At 40.5% G+C, this 18767-nt stretch overlaps 1 protein-coding gene across 1 annotated transcript in view; it reads left to right on the forward strand.

Moving 5' to 3' along the window:
* The window catches only part of EFCAB3 (EF-hand calcium binding domain 3), a 154595-nt gene that overhangs the window by 37600 nt on the left and 98228 nt on the right, over window positions 1-18767 (forward strand). The window contains exons 18-20 of the mRNA XM_061392259.1: window positions 3565-3618; window positions 4587-4691; window positions 8446-8499. Of these exons, the coding sequence (XP_061248243.1) occupies window positions 3565-3618; window positions 4587-4691; window positions 8446-8499 (213 nt within the window). The remainder of the gene's footprint in view (window positions 1-3564; window positions 3619-4586; window positions 4692-8445; window positions 8500-18767) is intronic.

Below are 18767 nucleotides of genomic sequence, written 5' to 3' on the forward strand. Positions count from 1 at the left end.
TTTTCACTTCCCTTCTCTTCACAGCTATTTGTAAGGCCTCCTTAGACAGCCATTTTGCTTTTTTGCATTTCTTTTTCTTGGGGATGGTCTTAATTCCTATCTACTGTACAGTGTTACGAACCTCCATCCATAGTACTTCAGGCACTCTATCAGATCTAATCCCTTAAATCTATTTCTCACTTCCATTGTATAGTCATAAGGGATTTGATTTAGGTCATACCTGAATGGCCTAGTGGTTTTCTCCACTTTCTCCAATTTCAGTCTGAATTTGGCAATAGGGAGTTCATGATCTGAGCCACAGTCAGCTCCTGGACCAACCTAGACAGCATATTCAAAAGCAGAGACATTACTTTGCCAACAAAGGTCTGTCTAGTCAAGGCTATGGTTTTTCCTGTGGTCATGTATGGATGTGAGAGTTGGATTATAAAGAAAGCTGAGCACCGAAGAATTGATGCTTTTGAACTGTGGTGTTGGAGAAGACTCTTGAGAGTCCCTTGGACTGCAAGGAGATCCAACCAGTCCATCCTAAAGGAGATCAGTCCTGGGTGTTCATTGGAAGGACTTATGCTGAAGCTGAAACTCCAGTGATTTGGCCACCTGATGCTAAGAGCTGACTCATTGGAAAAGACCCTGATGCTGGGAAGGATTGAGCACAGGAGGAGAAGGGGACGACAGAGGATGAGATGGTTGGATGACATCATCGACTCAATAGACATGGGTTTGGGTGGACTCCGGGAGTTGGTGATGGACAGGGAGGCCTGGCGTGCTGCAGTTCATGGGGTCCCAAAGAGTCGAACATGACTGAGTGACTGAACTGAACTGAACTGAACTGATTATGTGTTCAGGTTGGGACTTTCTTTATCTCCTCTATTTTAACCTGTATGAGGCCTTCTATATTAGAAGGTCTTAATCTCTCTCTGATCCTGGAAATTTTAATTCATTACTTCTTCAAATAATTTCTCTTTGCTATTTTTATTTTCTCTTCTTTTGGAATGCCCATTACTCAAAGATTAGCGCTCTTACTTCTATACTCATATCTTCTAACTTTCCATTTTCTACCTTTTTATCCTTCCTTGCTACCTTTTGAGGGTGCCTCAATCTGGTTGGACAGCCCACTAATTAATTTTTCAGCTCTTTTCATTGTACTCTGTCTCATCTATTATCGGAGAAGGCAATGGCACCCCACTCCAGTGCTCTTGCCTGGAAAATCCCATGGATGGAGGAGCCTGGTGGGCTGCAGTCCATGGGGTCGCTAAGAGTCAGACACAACTGAGCGACTTCACTTTCACTTTTCACTTTCATGCATTGGAGAAGGAAATGGCAACCCACTCCAGTGTTCTTGCCTGGAGAATCCCAGGGACAGGGGAGCCTGGTGGTCTGCCGTCTATGGGGTCACACAGAGTCAGACATGACTGAAGTGACTTAGCAGCAGCAGCAGCAGCATCTATTATATTTCTGTATTTAAATGTTCAGAATGGGAGAAAATAATAGCAAATGAAGGAACTGACAAACAACTAATCACAAAAATATACAAGCAACTCCTGCAGCTCAATTCCAGAAAAATAAATGACCCAATCAAAAAATGGGCCAAAGAACTAAATAGACATTTCTCCAAAGAAGACATACAGATGGCTAACAAACACATGAAAAGATGCTCAACATCACTCATTATCAGAGAAATGCAAATCAAAACCACTATGAGGTACCATTTCATGCCAGTCAGAATGGCTGCGATCCAAAAGTCTACAAGCAATAAATGCTGGAGAGGGTGTGGAGAAAAGGGAACCCTCTTACACTGTTGGTGGGAATGCAAACTAGTACAGCCACTATGGAGAACAGTGTGGAGATTCCTTAAAAAACTGGAAATAAAACTGCCTTATGACCCAGCAATCCCACTGCTGGGCATACACACTGAGGAAACCAGAATTGAAAGAGACACATGTACCCCAATGTTCATCGCAGCACTGTTTATAATAGCCAGGACATGGAAACAACCTAGATGCCCATCAGCAGATGAATGGATAAGAACGCTGTGGTACATATACACAATGGGTATTACTCAGCCATTAAATGTTTTATACCTAATCTTTTATAACTAGTATTTCCATTGATTCTTTTTATACTTTATTATTCTTATTATATTATCTAATATCTTCTTTCCTTAAGTATATTTGCCACACTTACTTTAAATTCCTGGTCCTTTTATTCCAATAATTCTGATTCAAATGGTATATGTTATCCAATTTGTTTACTTTTGAAGTAGTTGTACATCTCAGATGGCTACTTACTTTGGTCCCATAAGTTCTTTCTCTCTTGGAGTATCATTACGTGTTTGGAAATGCGCCTTCGGTAAGGGTCTAAGGTTAGGCTCCAGTCTATATCAGCCTCTGTTGGGTTTAAAGAGAAGGGAATGGATGAACCCCAAGGCAGAGAGACCCAGGCATTGTTGATCATATTCCCAAGTTGATACTTTCAAGCAGCATCTCTGGTCAGAGTTTCACCTTTAAACTCAGAAAGAAACAAAATTGGAAGAAAGTCTAGATTGCAATCCATCAGCCCTCAAGGTTGAGAAGAGGATGATTAAATATCTGAAGGAGATTGTGCATCTTCACCTGTGTAAATTAGATCCTCTCTCCTAAAGTCTCTAAGTCTATGTACTGCCCTGATAGTACCGTCCAGATCCCTCACCTGTAGTCTAGGCTTTTCCTGCTACTTTCTGTGGTGAAAGGGGTAGACAATGGTAACTTAGGAATCATAATAAAAACAAGGACAGACATTTGTAATGTTTCACCCATTGGTCCTTTAACTGTCACCTCTAGTAGGCCTTCCAATGCAGGCTGTAAAACCACACACACACACCAGTACAGTTTTCCATTTTCCGAGAGCTTTTGCTGTGACTTTTCATTTAGTTCCTAAAATCCAGTTTTCACTCTTATTTCAGCTTTTTCCTGGGCTGATTTCTGGAGAGGGTGTCAAATATCCATGCTAGTTCCCCATCTAAAATAGAAATCAATCTTTGAATTTCTGTAAAATATGAAGCCTGGGATGATAACAGATGACATTTCACTATGGGATTTCTTTGCAGAAGAGTTTATTCTCATTGGCTTGTCAATGAAAATATCTAAAACAATATCCATTTGATGTCACATGAAAATATGGAAAAATGTTCAATGCTACCATTCAAAGACAACCTGTCATCATCGTTCTGTTAGCTCAGGAATCAGCTACTATGCATTCATTCATGAGTCCTACAATATCTGATGCTATCCTTGGGAACATTAATATGCTTGAGCTTAAGCAGAGGAGTAGAAAAGGAAAAATCAGATGAAAAAAGAGAGCGAGAGATGAGAAAGTTGTGGCAAGGTACCACTAATAATTGTTTCATTAAAAAAAAAAAATGTGAGTCGATCTACTATCTTAAAAGTTTTTCCCCATTTGTCTCTTAGTTGGCATATAAATAGAAAAAATGAGTAAAATTATAAGAATGTTCTTTTTTAAATTGCCAGGATTTTTTAATTATTTCAGCTGATTTCATCAATTACTGTATTGTTCCTTATGTTCCAGCTGCTGGAAAGCTGTACAAACATAAGCTGCTGGACAGCATAAAGTCTCTCAAAGGTGAGCGAAAACGCAGATGAACTTGGGATTCCTCACGTTTTGCACTTGCTTTTTAAAAAAATTACATTTATTTTTGGTGGTGACAAATTTGTCAGTCTAACATGTTCATTTATTAAGTGTTTTTGTCTCATTGTTTACTGCTTTGAACATAACTAGCTTTGAAGAAATTATTTTTGTTTCTATCATTGCATTTCAAGTTCTATTTTCTGAATATAACTATAAAGGCAGTTTCTTACCAGAATTCACCAGACTTGCCTAATTTTTTAATTTCTTCCTTATAAATGTTGCGTAAGAACTATAATCAAATCCTCTGGACAAAAATGAGGCATAAGTTCTGTTCCTGATTCTTTTTTTTTTTTTTTAAATTTTATTCTACTTCTAAACTTCACAAAATTGCATTAGTTCTGCCAAACATCAAAATGAATCCGCCACAGGCACACACGTGCTCCCCATCCCGAACCCCCCTCCCTCGCCCCTCCCCACGCTCCCCACCCCCCCCCACCGGGCCGTCCCAGTGCACCAGCCCCAAGCATCCAGCACCGCGCATTGAACCTCGACCGGCAACCCGTTAATTTAAATTAAAAACTTAATGATCTTTTTAATGTCTAGTGGTGCACTGGGACGACCCAGGGGGATGGTATGGGGAGGGAGGGGGAGGAGGGTTCAGGATGGGGAACACATGTGTGCCTGTGGCAGATTCATTTTGATATTTGGCAAAACTAATACAGTTATGTAAAGTTTAAAAATAAAATAAAATTAAAAAAAAAAAAAAAAAAAATTTCCAAAATAATTGATGCTATTGCTACGGAAATGAGTGGTTCTAGGTCCTTACTCTCTGTTCCTGATTCTTAAATAACTTTATTGTTCCTTTGATTTTTTACTCTCTAATTAATGCATAGATATGTCCAGCACTTTTCACTTTGTCATTATTGTTTGTTTTTCTCATTCCCATTTTATTTTTACCTAAGGAGTGGATCTTAATGTTAATAAGCTGGACTCCTTCATGGAAAATATGGGCTTTAAGATAGAAGAAGAAGAACATAAAGACCTGCTGAACAACTTGCCCGTGGATGGTGAGCTGCTCCTGGTGGAATTTTTGATTCATATGTGAGAATTGCTGAGAGTATATATTTAAAGTTGTGCAGATATACTAAAAAACAAGAGATAAGGGCCCAGTCCTCAAGAATGCATCAGTTTGTGCAGTGGACCTTATTGAGTGACTAATATACATAAGCTATTAAAAATATAAAAATGAAGGATGATATACATAAGCTATTAGAAATATAAAAGTGACAGTGTCCTCAAAAGTTCACAGTCTAGTAAAGAGGCTTGCATGTTAACAGGTCCTCATAATGGCTATGTGGTTGTGTTAGAATAATAAAAATGTTTTCATTAAAATTCTAAAGGAGGAAAAAGCTAAGTTTGCCAAGAAAAGGATCAGAGAAAACTTTATCAGGTGTGTAGAAACTCTTCATTAAAAAAAAATCCTAGATGAGGAAAAGCAGTGCATGAAAAAGCATAAAATCATGTAAAATCACATGGTTAGGGAACTAGCAAGTATTTCTCTATGGCCAGGATATGGGGTCACACAGAGCTGGACACGACTGAAGAGATTTAGCAGCAGCAGCAGCAGGATATACACTTCATGTCATAAAGTTGCAGAAAACATGCTGGAAAGGAAGGCTGCCAAGACTAGAACCTTAAACCAGGCATTAGAGTTTTAGCCTTCTTTCTGTTGAGTTATTTTGGAAATTTGTGCCTTTTCTAGGAATTTGCCCATTTAATCTAAATTGTCTAATTTTGTTGACATGAAGTTATTTATAGTATTTCTTTATAATCCTGTTAGTTTCTGTAAAGTTAGTGATGGTCTCCTGATTTTGATCTGTCTTATCTCTTTTTAGTTGGCTAGTCTAGCTAAGAATTTGACAATTTTGTTGATTTTTCCAAAGAGCCAACATCAATTTTCCCTACTGATTTTTGGCTTTCCACTTTATTGATTTCACTTCTAATCTCTATTATTTCCTTCTTTCAGTTTACATTGGATTTAGTTTTCTCTTTGTTTTCTAGATTCTTAAAATGAAAATTTAGATTATTAATTTCAGATTTTTCTTTTTTTCTAACAATTGTTTTCAACTGTAATCCAAAAGTTTTCATACAGTTTCATTTTCATTCAACTAGAAATACTTTCTAATTTCCCATTGTGATTTTTTGATCCATGGGTTATCTTAAAATGTGTTTTTAATTTCCAAATATTTTCTTAAATTTCCTTCTACTATTGATTTTGAATTAATTCCACTGTAGTCAGAGAACATACTTCCTGTGATCTCAGAACTGAATGAGACGTTTTTATGACCTAGCATAATGGTGTATCCTGGAGGATGTTTTATGATTGATAATATTGTTTGTCTTCTTTATTCTACTGTTTTTCTATTTAGGTGTTCTAGCCATTATCAAAAATTTGATATTGAACTCTCCAAGTATTATACTTTACTTGTCTGTTTCTCCCTTCAATTTTAGCCTTCATGCTATAGGCAGTAGTGTATCTAGAATATTTCACTTTTGGAAGTCGGTGCTGATGGCAACATAGAGGGCACTATTGGAAAGAAAGACTCAAATTTAAAACGTATTGCTATGTTCCAACAAGAGGTGATAAGGGCCTGGGCAAGTGAAGTGAAGTTAGTGATGGATTAGTCATCATGGACTGATTTGGGAAACATTTTAAAATTAAAATGGATAGGGCTTAAGTGACTGATTACAGGTGAGTTGTGAAAAAGAAGAAAAATTTTAGAGTCTTCCCTGGAGGTCCAGTGGTCAAGACTCTACACTTCTAATGCAGAGGCCATGGTTTCCATCCCTGGCCAGGAACAAAGATCCCACATATCATGTGGCCAAAACTAATAATAAAGTTTAGCTTTAAAACATTTTTTTTAGGAAGCAGACATCTCCTTGTGACTGAATCATAAACTGTATCATAGCCAATTTGAGAATTCAGGAAAGATTCAGGTTACGATATCAAAAGAATAGTTTCAGTTTTACACATTTTGAATTTGAGATATCTATAGGACTTTGAACTAGAAATATGTATAAAGATGTTTGGAAATGAGTACTCTGATAATTTATCTTACTTGACTTTCCCTAGGAAGTTAGCTGTCCACAGATTTAGCAAAGTTTAGCATTGTGCCAGAGCAGTGTAAAGATTATTAGCAGACCAAAAAGAGAAGCAAAATAAATAAATAAATGGAGGGAATATTTGATAAGGAAAGTTTGAAAGTAAGCAAATAGACTAAGGAGGAAAGTAGTCTTGAGAAAAAGACAGGAAAAAATTTAGCTAGGATGAATTCTGAACTACGAGAAACAAGTTCAAAATGAAGAAATAGTTCCAAAATAATTTTCCTTTATAACTGTCACACCTAGCATGTGTTAGAGTAACCCCTAATAGTGAGGCCCACAAGTATCCACTGGGAAAAGTTTGCAAGATAACAGAGCCCTTTGAGAAAAACAGTAAAAACCTGGACTTTATCCCACTGGCTCTACTGATTATATGGAATTATGGAAAGAATTTGAAATTTGGAATAAGACACAGACTTAAATCTCAGCTCTGTCTGTGCAAGATTGTTCAAATTAATCCCTCTGAGTCTTAGTTTCTTAAAAAAAGAAGAAGAATGTAATAGTTACCTTTCCTAAATGTTGTAAGTTTCTAGGATAGGGCCTAACACATAGTAGGCATTTAATAGTAGATTTTGTTACTGGTAATTATAATGACCCATATATATTCATGTCGACACAATGCCACTTAAGTATGCCTTTGCTCTGGCCAGAGAAATGGACATTTTCCACAGGATAATTTTTTCTTTATTACTGGAAATATATAGTTTCCCAGTATTTTTGACCTGCCTGTAAAAGGATGTAGATATATTTATTATCGTATTTTCTAGGTATTTTAAACGTTACTAGAATGCCACAACAGTGGTTTTGATCATGGACGTATCAGCCAACTCCTGGAGTACCAATTCTGAGGTCAATGAGCCCACGGGAAATAACATTAGAGACCTGTTTTAGGCTAATCATGAGTCTTCTGTAGAACTAACTGAAATACATGAGAACAGACAGCTTCCTGTGAGACACTGTTCATCCATCAGGCTCTTCCTTCTAAATACCCCCATTTAAAAGGAAAATACAAATAAAGATTTTTAAACTGCTTATTAAAGTTCAGTCAGGTTGATCGAAGCTCTTTTTTTTTAAATACTGAGTATGGATAGTCCCTGAATACAGCTAAGTGTTACCTGTGGATTGAGCAAAAAAATAAGTTGTTTTGGTTTGTTTTGTTTTGGCCACGTTGCATCACAGGTAGTATCTTAGTTCCCCAGCCAGGTATCAAACCCATGCAGTGGAAGCATGGAGTCTTAACCACTGGGCTGCCAGAGAAGTCCCCCAAAATACGTATTTTCAATGCTCCAAGTCAAATCTTTCCTACTTGAGCATTTGCCCCTTTTAAGATGCTTATTAACCTTATCATCAATTAAAAAAGAATTTTTCCAGATCTGAAAGTAGAGAAGGTGACTTTTTAAATGTCAGTCCACCATTCTACCATGTAGAGTTTATCTTAATAGAATAAAAGTGAAGTTGGAAGTGTGAGTTAAGTATCCTCCTTATAATCAAGAGGTTTGTCTTTCCACACTATCCATTTGGAATGACAATAGGATAAAACTCTAAAGCAAACCATAATATTTGCTGAATTTCATGTTTTTCTTCAGCGTATAACTTATATCTGTCTTCCATTTCTCTCTTTTATTGTCTTTATGCATACAATTCTGTCTTCTCTTACAGATGAGGGGAAAGTAGATGTGAGTGTGGTAATGGATGAAGGAAACTTTTTTACAGGTAAGTTAGATTTTTATTAACTCCTTGTTAAGCATCTACTTTATTCTAAGTATAGATACATAAAAACCAAACTTCCAGGAGCTTATGTAGTCAGGGCAAGGGAAAAACTATAAAGCAATGCAATAAAATGTTATAGGTGCTTTGTTTAAAACCTATACAAAGCAAAGGAAGAGCAGAATGGTCACTTGAACCTGAGGAGGAGAAACTGGTGAATGCTTTAATAGTATGGGCAACCCTGAGCTGATCCTTGAAAGGTGAGTCAGTTTTGCCAGACAGAGTGGGATGGGCAGAACTTGTGGCTGTTACCTTATATGGCAAAAGACCATATATGTGGAAATGTGACTAAGGATGATCTGGAGATGGAGAAAATATCCTTGATTATCCAGCTGACCCTAAATGTAATCACAAATATCCTTAGAAGAAGGAAGCAAAGTGAAATTTGATGACAGAAAAAGTAGAAGGCAATGCAGCAGTGGAAGCCAGATGCTATACTGCTGACTTTAAAGATGGAAGAGGGGTCATGAACCAAGGAAAGTAAGTGGCCTCCAGACATGGAAAATGTAAGGGAACGGATTCTCTCTCTAGAGCCTCCTGAAGGAGCCAGCCTTGCTGATATCTTGATGTTACCCCAGTGGGACTGACTCAGACCTCTGACCCCCAGAACTGCACAAGAAACAAATCCATGTTGTTTTAGATCACCAAGATTTTGGTAATTTGTAACATATAGCAACATCAGGAAACTAATATAGGAAACAAATTGTGGAGGACCTTGGATACCAAATAAAGGAGTGTGAATTTCGTTCTGTGCTGAGTGGGGAGTCATTCCAGGGTATTAAACAGGGGACTATGTGATTAGATTTGCAAATTAGAAAGATTACTCAAGCTGAAGAATAAATGATGGATGGAGATTTGTGTGCTAGAATAGAGTCAGGGAGACTAGTTACGAAGCAGATTGTAACTGTTCAGGCCAAAGACAATAAAGGGCAGAACTAAACATTATTTATGAGACTTGAAAGAAAGGGGCATATGTAAGAGATGTTACAGATGTAGAATCTATAGGATTTGGCTACTCATGAGCTATGGAAATAAAGCAAAAGGATGGAGTGAAGGATGACTCCTTAGTTTCTGCGTTGGGTAGTTGGGTAGTTGGGTAGGTGGTAATGACATTTACCAAAATAAAAACTTCAGCAAAACAGACTTAGGAACAAAGATATAGTCTTCATTTTGGTCATATGAGTTTGGGATTCCTGTGAGACATCTATGGGAAATTGAATGCTAGGCGGTTGAAATGTGGGTAAGAATCTGAAACCACCTCTTTTCTCTGAGTCAGTCAGACCTCAAGTCAGAAAGAGAATCTGTGTAAATGTGGAGTTAAATTCAGAGGAATTTACCTCAAAGCTTCAGTTTTCTCCATAAAGTGGAAAACAAAATCATCTACTGGGAAAAAAAAAAAGGCACAGTAGTGGGGTCAGATCAGATAAGTTGCTCAGTCGTGTCCAACTCTTAGCAACCCCATGAATCACAGCACGCCAGGCCTCCCTGTCCATCACCAACTCCCAGAGTTCACTCAAATTCATGTGCGTCAAGTTGGTGATGCCATCCAGCCATCTCATCCTCTGTCATCCCCTTCTTTTCCTGCCCCCGATCCCTCCCAGCATCAGAGTCTTTTCCAATGAGTCAACTCTTCGCATGAGGTGGCCAAAGTACTGGACTTTCAGCTTTAGCATCATTCCTTCCAAAGAAATACCAGGGCTGATCTCCTTCAGAATGGACTGGTTGGATCTCCTTGCAGTCCAAGGGACTCTCAAGAGTCTTCTCCAACACCACAGTTCAAAAGCATCAATTCTTCGGCACTCAGCCTTCTTCACAGTCCAACTCTCACATCCATACATGACCACAGGAAAAACCATAGCCTTGACTAGACGAACCTTTGTTGGCAAAGTAATGTCTCTGCTTTTGAATATGCTATCTAGGTTGGTCATAACTTTCCTTCCAAGGAGTAAGTGTCTTTTAATTTCATGGCTGCAGTCACCATCTGCAGTGATTTTGGAGCCCCCAAAAATAAAGTCTGAAACTGTTTCCACTGTTTCCCCATCTATTTCCCATGAATTGGTGGGACCGGATGCCATGATCTTCGTTTTCTGAATGTTGAGCTTTAAGCCAACTTTTTCACTCTCCACTTTCACTTTCATCAAGAGGCTTTTGAGTTCCTCTTTGCTTTCTACCATAAGGAGTGGTGTCATCTGCATATCTGAGGTTATTGATATTTCTCCCAGCAATCTTGATTCCAGCTTCTGTTTCTTCCAGTCCAGCGTTTCTCATGATGTACTCTGCATATAAGTTAAATAAACAGGGTGACAATATACAGCCTTGACGAAATCCTTTTCCTATTTGGAACCAGTCTGTTGTTCCATGTCCAGTTCTAACTGTTGCTTCCTGACCTGCATACAGATTTCTCAAGAGGCAGATCAGGTGGTCTGGTATTCCCATCTCTTTCAGAATTTTCCACAGTTTAATGTGATCCACACAGTCAAAGGCGTTGGCATAGTCAATAAAGCAGAAATAGATGTTTTTCTGGAACTCTCTTGCTTTTTCCATGATCCAGTGGATGTTGGCAATTTGATCTCTGGTTCCTCTGCCTTTTCTAAAACCAGCTGGAACATCAGGAAGTTCACGGTTCACATATTGCTGAAGCCTGGCTTGGAGAATTTTGAGCAGTACTTTACTAGCATGTGAGATGAGTTCAATTGTGTGGTAGTTTGAGCATTCTTTGGCAGTGCCTTTCTTTGGGATCAGAATGAAAACTGGCCTTTTCCAGTCCTGTGGCCACTGCTGAGTTTTCCAAATTTGCTGGCATATCGAGTGCAGCACTTTCACAGCATCATCTTCCAGGATTTGAAATAACTCAACTGGAATTCCATCACCTCCACTAGCTTTGTTCGTAGTGATGCTTTCTAAGGCCCACTTGACTTCACATTCCAGGATGTCTGGCTCTAGGTCAGTGATCACACCATCGTGATTATCTGGGTTGTGAAGATCTTTTTGTACAGTTCTTCTGTGTATTCTTGTCATCTCTTCTTGATATCTTCTGCTTCTGTTAGGTCCATACCATTTCTGTCCTTTATTGAGCTCATCTTTGCATGAAATGTTCCTTTGGTATCTCTGATTTTCTTGAAGAGATCCCTAGTCTTTCCCATCCTGGTGTTTTCCTCTATTTCTTTGCATTGATCACTGAAGAAGGCTTTCTTATCTCTTCTTGCAATTCTTTGGAACTCTGCATTCAGATGTTTATATCTTTCCTTTTCTCTTTTGCTTTTCACTTCTTTTCTTTTCACAGCTATTTGTAAGGCCTCCCCAGACAGCCATTTTGCTTTTTTGCATTTCTTTTCCCTGGGAATGGTCTTGATCCCTGTCTCCTGTACAATGTCACGAACCTCATTCCATAGTTCATCAGGCACTCTATCTATCAGATCTAGGCCCTTAAATCTATTTCTCACTTCCACTGTATAATCATAAGGGATTTTGATTTAGGTCATACCTGAATGGTCTAGTGGTTTTCCCTACTTTCTTCAATTTAAGTCTGAATTTGGCAATAAGGAGTTCATGATCTGAGCCACAGTCAGCTCCTGGTCTTGTTTTTGCTGACTGTATAGAGCTTCTCCATCTTTGGCTGCAAAGAATATAATCAATCTGATTTTGGTGTTGACCATCTGGTGATGTCCATGTGTAGAGTCTTCTCTTGTGTTGTTGGAAGAGAGTGTTTGCTATGACCAGTGCATTTTCTTGGCAAAACTCTATCAGTCTTTGCCCTGCTTCATTCCATATTCCAAGGCCAAATTTGCCTGTTACTTTAGGTGTTTCTTGACTTCCTACTTTTGCATTCCAGTCCCCTATAATGAAAAGGACATCTTTTTTTGGTGTTAGTTCTAAAAGGTCTTGTAGGTCTTCATAGAACTGTTCAACTTCAGCTTCTTCAGCATTACTGGTTGGGGCATAGACTTGGATTACTGTGATATTGAATGGTTTGCCTTGGAAACGAACAGAGATCATTCTGTTGTTTTTGAGATTGCATCCAAGTACTGCATTTTGGACTCTTTTGTTGACCATGATGGCCACTCCATTTCTTCTGAGGGATTCCTGTCCACAGTAGTAGATGTAATGGTCATCTGAGTTCAGTTCACCCATTCCAGTCCATTTCAGTTTGCTGATTCCTAGGATGTCGACATTCAGTCTTGCCATCTCTTGTTTGACCAGTTCCAATTTGCCTTGATTCATGGACCTGACATTCCAGGTTCTTATGCAATATTGCTCTTTACAGCATCGGACCTTGCTTCTATCACCAGTCACATCCACAGCTGGGTATTGTTTTTGCTTTGGCTCCACCCCTTCATTCTTTCTGGAGTTATTTCTCCACTGATCTCCAGTAGCATATTGGGCACCTACTGACCTGGGGAGTTTCTCTTTCAGTATCCTATCATTTTGCCTTTTCATACTGTTCATGGGGTTCTCAAGGCAAGAATACTGAAGTGGTTTGCCATTCCTTTCTCCAGTGTACCACATTCTGTCAAATCTCTCCACCATGACCCGCCTGTCTTGGGTTGCCCCACAGGCATGGCTTAGTTTCATTGAGTTAGACAAGGCTGTGGTCCTAGTGTGATTAGATTGACTAATTTTCTGTGAGTATGGTTTCAGTGTGTCTGCCCTCTGATGCCCTCTTGCAACACCTACCGTCTTACTTGGGTTTCTCTTATCTTGGGCGTGGGATATCTCTTCACGGCTGCTCCAGCAAAGCGCAGCCATTGCTCCTTACCTTGGATGAGGGTTATCACCTCACCGCCGCCCCTCATGACCTTCAATGTGGGATAGCTCCTCTAGGCCCTCCTGCGCCCATGCAGCCACGGCTTCTTGGACGTGGGGTTGGTCCTCCCGGCCACCGCCCCTGGCCTCCGTCGTGGGGTTGCTCCTCCCCACCTCCGCCCTTGGCCTTGGGCTTGGGGCGTGGGGTATCTCCTCCCGGCCGCGGCCCCTGACCTCCGACGCGGGGTAACTCTTCTCCTTGCTGCCCCTGACCTTGGACGCAGGGTAACTCCTCTCGTCGCCGCCCCTGACCTCGGACGCTGGGTAGGGAACTTCAAAAAAAGTATTGCTGATTTTGGGCTTTCCAGGTGGCCCAAAAAAACCTACCTGCCAAAGAAGGAAAAATAAGAGATGTGGGTTCAATCCCTGGGTTGGGAAGATCCCCTGGAGGATGACATGGGAACCCACTCCAGTATTCTTGCCTGGAGAATCCCATGGACAGAGGAGCCTGGCGGGCTACAGTCAATAGGGTTGCAGAGTCAGACACAACTGAAATGACTTAGCATGCATGGACATTGCTGGTTTCAGATTACTTTGGTAGAAAATGGGAACTAAAGAAATATACGAAAGCACTGCAGAGAACTGCCAAGAGTCAAATAAGGTCAGTTATCATAAATAAGTAACTTTTCCCATGATTATGGTATTCTTCAGGTGGACCAAGTTAGGGGTTTCTCAAGGCTGATGTGCCAAAAGAATGAAAGCATAAAGACATGAAAGGCGTAGTCAAGAGATTGATTAGGTGGTCGAGTATGGGCAGATAGGGAAGGAAGTGAAAATGGAAATTATAATGGAAATTATGAACTTAGAGAAAAGTGAGGGGGTAGAATGAAGGGCTCTACAGAGATTATAACATGTGTGGTAGGAATAAGGAAGTAAATGAGGTGGGCAAATATGAAGTTCTGAATTTAAGATTTTAAAAACTTCCAGGTGATAGCAAAGTCAAGGGTATGTCCATGTCAGTTAACTATTATAGAATTTATGAGATAAGTCTGAGGATAAGAGGATGAGAGATCTGGAGAATAAGTCGTTGAATGAGCCCTCTGAATAAAGACTGGAATTCACTGTAACGATGCCAGGAGTTTGAGTGCAGAGAAAGACTGTGAGTAATAGGATATAAGCTCCTGACACAACCAAGAAATCAATTAAGTGACAATAAAAAGAAAGTGTTTCATAAATCTCAAAAGAGGAAAGGTTTCAGCATAGTTAGAAAGCAACAACCAAAATCCAGGAGAATGCAAAGCCCTAAGGAAATGGGATATGGAATAATGAGCAGTTTTCTCTAAATAAAAAATTAAAATAAATAATAATAATAATAATAGAAAAGTCTATTAGGAAAAGGTGAAATGAACTTAAGAAAAAAGGTAAGAGTCTACAAAGAGATTGACAATATACAGAAATTGAAATTTAATGACATATGAGTCCAAAAGGGCACTATAGGAAGGATCATGAGCTCCTTATTACCAAATTCAGACTTAAATTGAAGAAAGTAGGGAAAACCACTAGACCATTCAGGTATGACCTAAATCAAATCCCTTATGATTATACAGTGGAAGTGAGAAATAGATTTAAGGGCCTAGATCTGATAGATAGAGTGCCTGATGAACTACGGAATGAGGTTCATGACATTGTACAGGAGACAGGGATCAAGACCATTCCCAGGGAAAAGAAATGCAAAAAAGCAAAATGGCTGTCTGGGGAGGCCTTACAAATAGCTGTGAAAAGAAGAGAAGTGAAAAGCAAAGGAGAAAAGGAAAGATATAAGCATCTGAATGCAGAGTTCCAAAGAATAGCAAGAAGAGATAAGAAAGCCTTCCTCAGCGAACAATAAAAAGAAATAGAGGAAAACAACAGAATGGGAAAGACTAGAGATCTCTTCAAGAAAATTAGAGATACCAAGGGAACATTTCATGCAAAGATGGGCTCGATAAAGGACAGAAATGGTATGGACCTAACAGAAGCAGAAGATATCAAGAAGAGATGACAAGAATACACAGAAGAACTGTACAAAAAAGATCTTCACAACCCAGATAATCACGATGGTGTGATCACTAACCTAGAGCCAGACATCCTGGAATGTGAAGTCAAGTGGGCCTTAGAACGCATCACTACGAACAAAGCTAGTGGAGGTGATGGAATTCCACTTGAGCTATTTCAAATCCTGGAAGATGATGCTGTGAAAGTGCTGCACTCGATATGCCAGCAAATTTGGAAAACTCAGCAGTGGCCACAGGACTGGAAAAGGTCAGTTTTCATTCCAATCCCAAAGAAAGGCACTGCCAAAGAATGCTCAAACTACCACACAATTGCACTCATCTCACACGCTAGTAAAGTACTGCTCAAAATTCTCCAAGCCAGGCTTCAGCAATATGTGAACCGTGAACTTCCTGATGTTCAAGCTGGTTTTAGAAAAGGCAGAGGAACCAGAGATCAAATTGCCAACATCCACTGGATCATGGAAAAAGCAAGAGAGTTCCAGAAAAACATCTATTTCTGCTTTATTGACTATGCCAACGCCTTTGACTGTGTGGATCACAATAAACTGTGGAAAACTCTGAAACAGATGGGAATACCAGACCACCTGACCTGCCTCTTGAGAAATCGATATGCAGGTCAGGAAGAAACAGTTAGAACTGGACATGGAACAACAGACTGGTTCCAAATAGGAAAAGGATTTCATCAAGGCTGTATATTGTCACCCTGCTTATTTAACTTATATTCAGAGTATATCATGAGAAACACTGGACTGGAAGAAACACAAGCTGGAATCAAGATTGCTGGGAGAAATATCAATAAACTTAGATATGCAGATGACACCACCCTTATGGCAGAAAGCGAAGAGGAACTCAAAAGCCTCTTGATGAAAGTGAAAGAGGAGAGTGAAAACAGTTGGCTTAAAGCTCAACATTCAGAAAACGAAGATCATGGCATCCGGTCCCATCACTTCATGGCAAATAGATGGGGAAACAGTGGAAACAGTTTCAGACTTTATTTTTGGGGGCTCCAAAATCACTGCAGATGGTGACTGCAGCCATGAAATTAAAAGACGGTTACTCCTTGAAAGGAAAGTTTTGTCCAACATAAATAGCATATTCAAAAGCAGAGACATTACTTTGCCATAAAGGTCCATCTAGTCAAGGCTATGGTTTTTCCTGTGGTCATGTATGGATGTGAGAGTTGGACTGTGAAGAAGGCTGAGTGCCGAAGAATTGATGCTTTTGGACTGTGGTGTTGGAGAAGACTCTTGAGAGTCCCTTGGACCGCAAGGAGATCCAACCAGTCCATTCTGAAGGAGATCAGCCCTGGGATTTCTTTGGAAGGAATGATGCTAAAGCTGAAACTCCAGTACTTTGGCCACCTCATGCGAAGAGTTGACTCATTGGAAAAGACTCTGATGCTGGGAGGGACTAGGGGCAGGAGGGGAAGGGGACGACGGAGGATGAGATGGCCGGATGGCATCACTGACTCGATGGACGTGAGTCTGAGTGAACTCCAGGAGTTGGTGATGGACAGGGAGGCCTGGTGTGCTGCAATTCATGGGGTCGCAAAGAGTCAGACATGACTGAACGACTGAACTGACTGAACTGAATGAGAAGAAAAATTAGAATGGTAAAACAGAGTATAGAGAGGGTATACATTTTTGAGATCCTTACCTTTTGAGAAAGGAAATGATACAAATAAAAAATATGGTTAGAATAATAACCTTGAGGGAGAAGGTGGTCCATGTCTGTCAAAAGCTTGATGAAGGAGGAGCCAAGATGGCGGAGGAGTAGGACGGGGAGAACACTTTCTCCCCCACAAATTCATCAAAAGAGCATTTAAACGTCGAGTAAATTCCACAAAACAACTTCTGAATGCCGGCAGAGGACATCAGGCACCCAGAAAAGCAATCCAACTCTTCGAAAGGAGGTAGGAAAAAAATATAAAAGACAAAAAAAGAGACAAAAGAGGGAGGGTTGGAGTTCCATCCCGGGAAGGGAGTCTTAAAAAGAGAAGTTTCCAAACACCAGGAAACCTTCTCACTGCCGAATCTGTGCCGAGCTTTGGAAGCACAGAGGGCAACATAACAGGAAGAAAAAATAAATAAACAATTAAAACTCGAAGATTGCGAGTCCTACGGTAACTCCCCCAGCGGAGAAGCAGCGCAGACGCCTGCACGCGCCATTAGCAAGCGGGGGCTGGGCAGGGAGGCGCAGCGCGGGCTGCACCGCTTAGAGTAAGAATCTGGCCTGAATACCCTGAGCACTATCTGAGCGAAATAATTTGGGCTAGCAAACCAGACTGTGGGATAGCTACCACGCGAAAAGCCAGCCCTAACCTAAGACCGCCAGGCCCGCGCACGGAACAAAGAATTGAACAGAGATAGCCGGCTGCAGACCTTCCCCCTCCGGTGACAGGCAGCCAGAGCCGGAAGGGGGCAATCGCAGCCCCAGAGAGACATTATCTATAAAACTGTAAGCAGGCTTCTTTGCTAACTAAAACTTTTTGGGGGTCTGGACGGTTAACATCTGCCTGAGAAGGTGCGCCGGTTTTATACTTTTACACCCAGATAACTGAGTGGCGGGGAGGCGATAAGTCGCAGCATTGGCGCTCGCCAAACACCTCATCACTTGAGCTGCTCGGACCTGGGAAGAGCACAAAACTCAGGCCCAACTGAGTCTGCGCCTCTGAGGACTACCCGAGTGCCTGAACCTGAGCGGCTTGGACCTGAGAGGTACATGCAACCCAGGGCCAGCCTCAGATTGTTCCCGGCGGAACAACCTAGAGCCCGAGCAGTGTGGGCAGGGAGGCTACACGCGCCGTGAGCGGGGGCAGACCCAGTGTGGCTGAGGCACTGCGAGTGCACGCCAGTGTTATTTGTTTGCAGCATCCCTCCCTCCCTCCCCACAGCGCAACTGAACAAAGAGAAGAAATACAGCTCCACCCATCAGAACACCGACACAAGCTTCCCTAACCAGGAAACCTTGACAAGCCACCTGTACAAACCCACACACAGCGAGGAAAAGCCACAATAAAGAGAACTCCACAAACTGCCAGAATACAGAAAGGACACCCCAAACTCAGCAATTTAAACAAGATGAAGAGACAGAGGAATAGCCAGCAGATAAAGGAACAGGATAAATGCCTACCAAACCAAACAAAAGAGGAAGAGATAGGGAATCTACCTGATAAAGAATTCCGAATAATGATAGTGAAATTGATCCAAAATCTTGAAATTAAAATGGAATCACAGGTAAATAGCTTGGAGACAAGGATTGAGAAGATGCAAGAAAGGTTTAACAAGGACCTAGAAGAAATAAAAAAGAGTCAATATATAATGAATAATGCAATAAATGAAATTAAAAACACTCTGGAGGCAACAAACAGTAGAATAACAGAGGCAGAAGATAGGATTAGTGAATTAGAAGATAGAA

Source organism: Bos javanicus, chromosome 19, assembly GCF_032452875.1.
Source record: "Bos javanicus breed banteng chromosome 19, ARS-OSU_banteng_1.0, whole genome shotgun sequence".
NCBI classification, from domain to species: domain Eukaryota; kingdom Metazoa; phylum Chordata; class Mammalia; order Artiodactyla; family Bovidae; genus Bos; species Bos javanicus.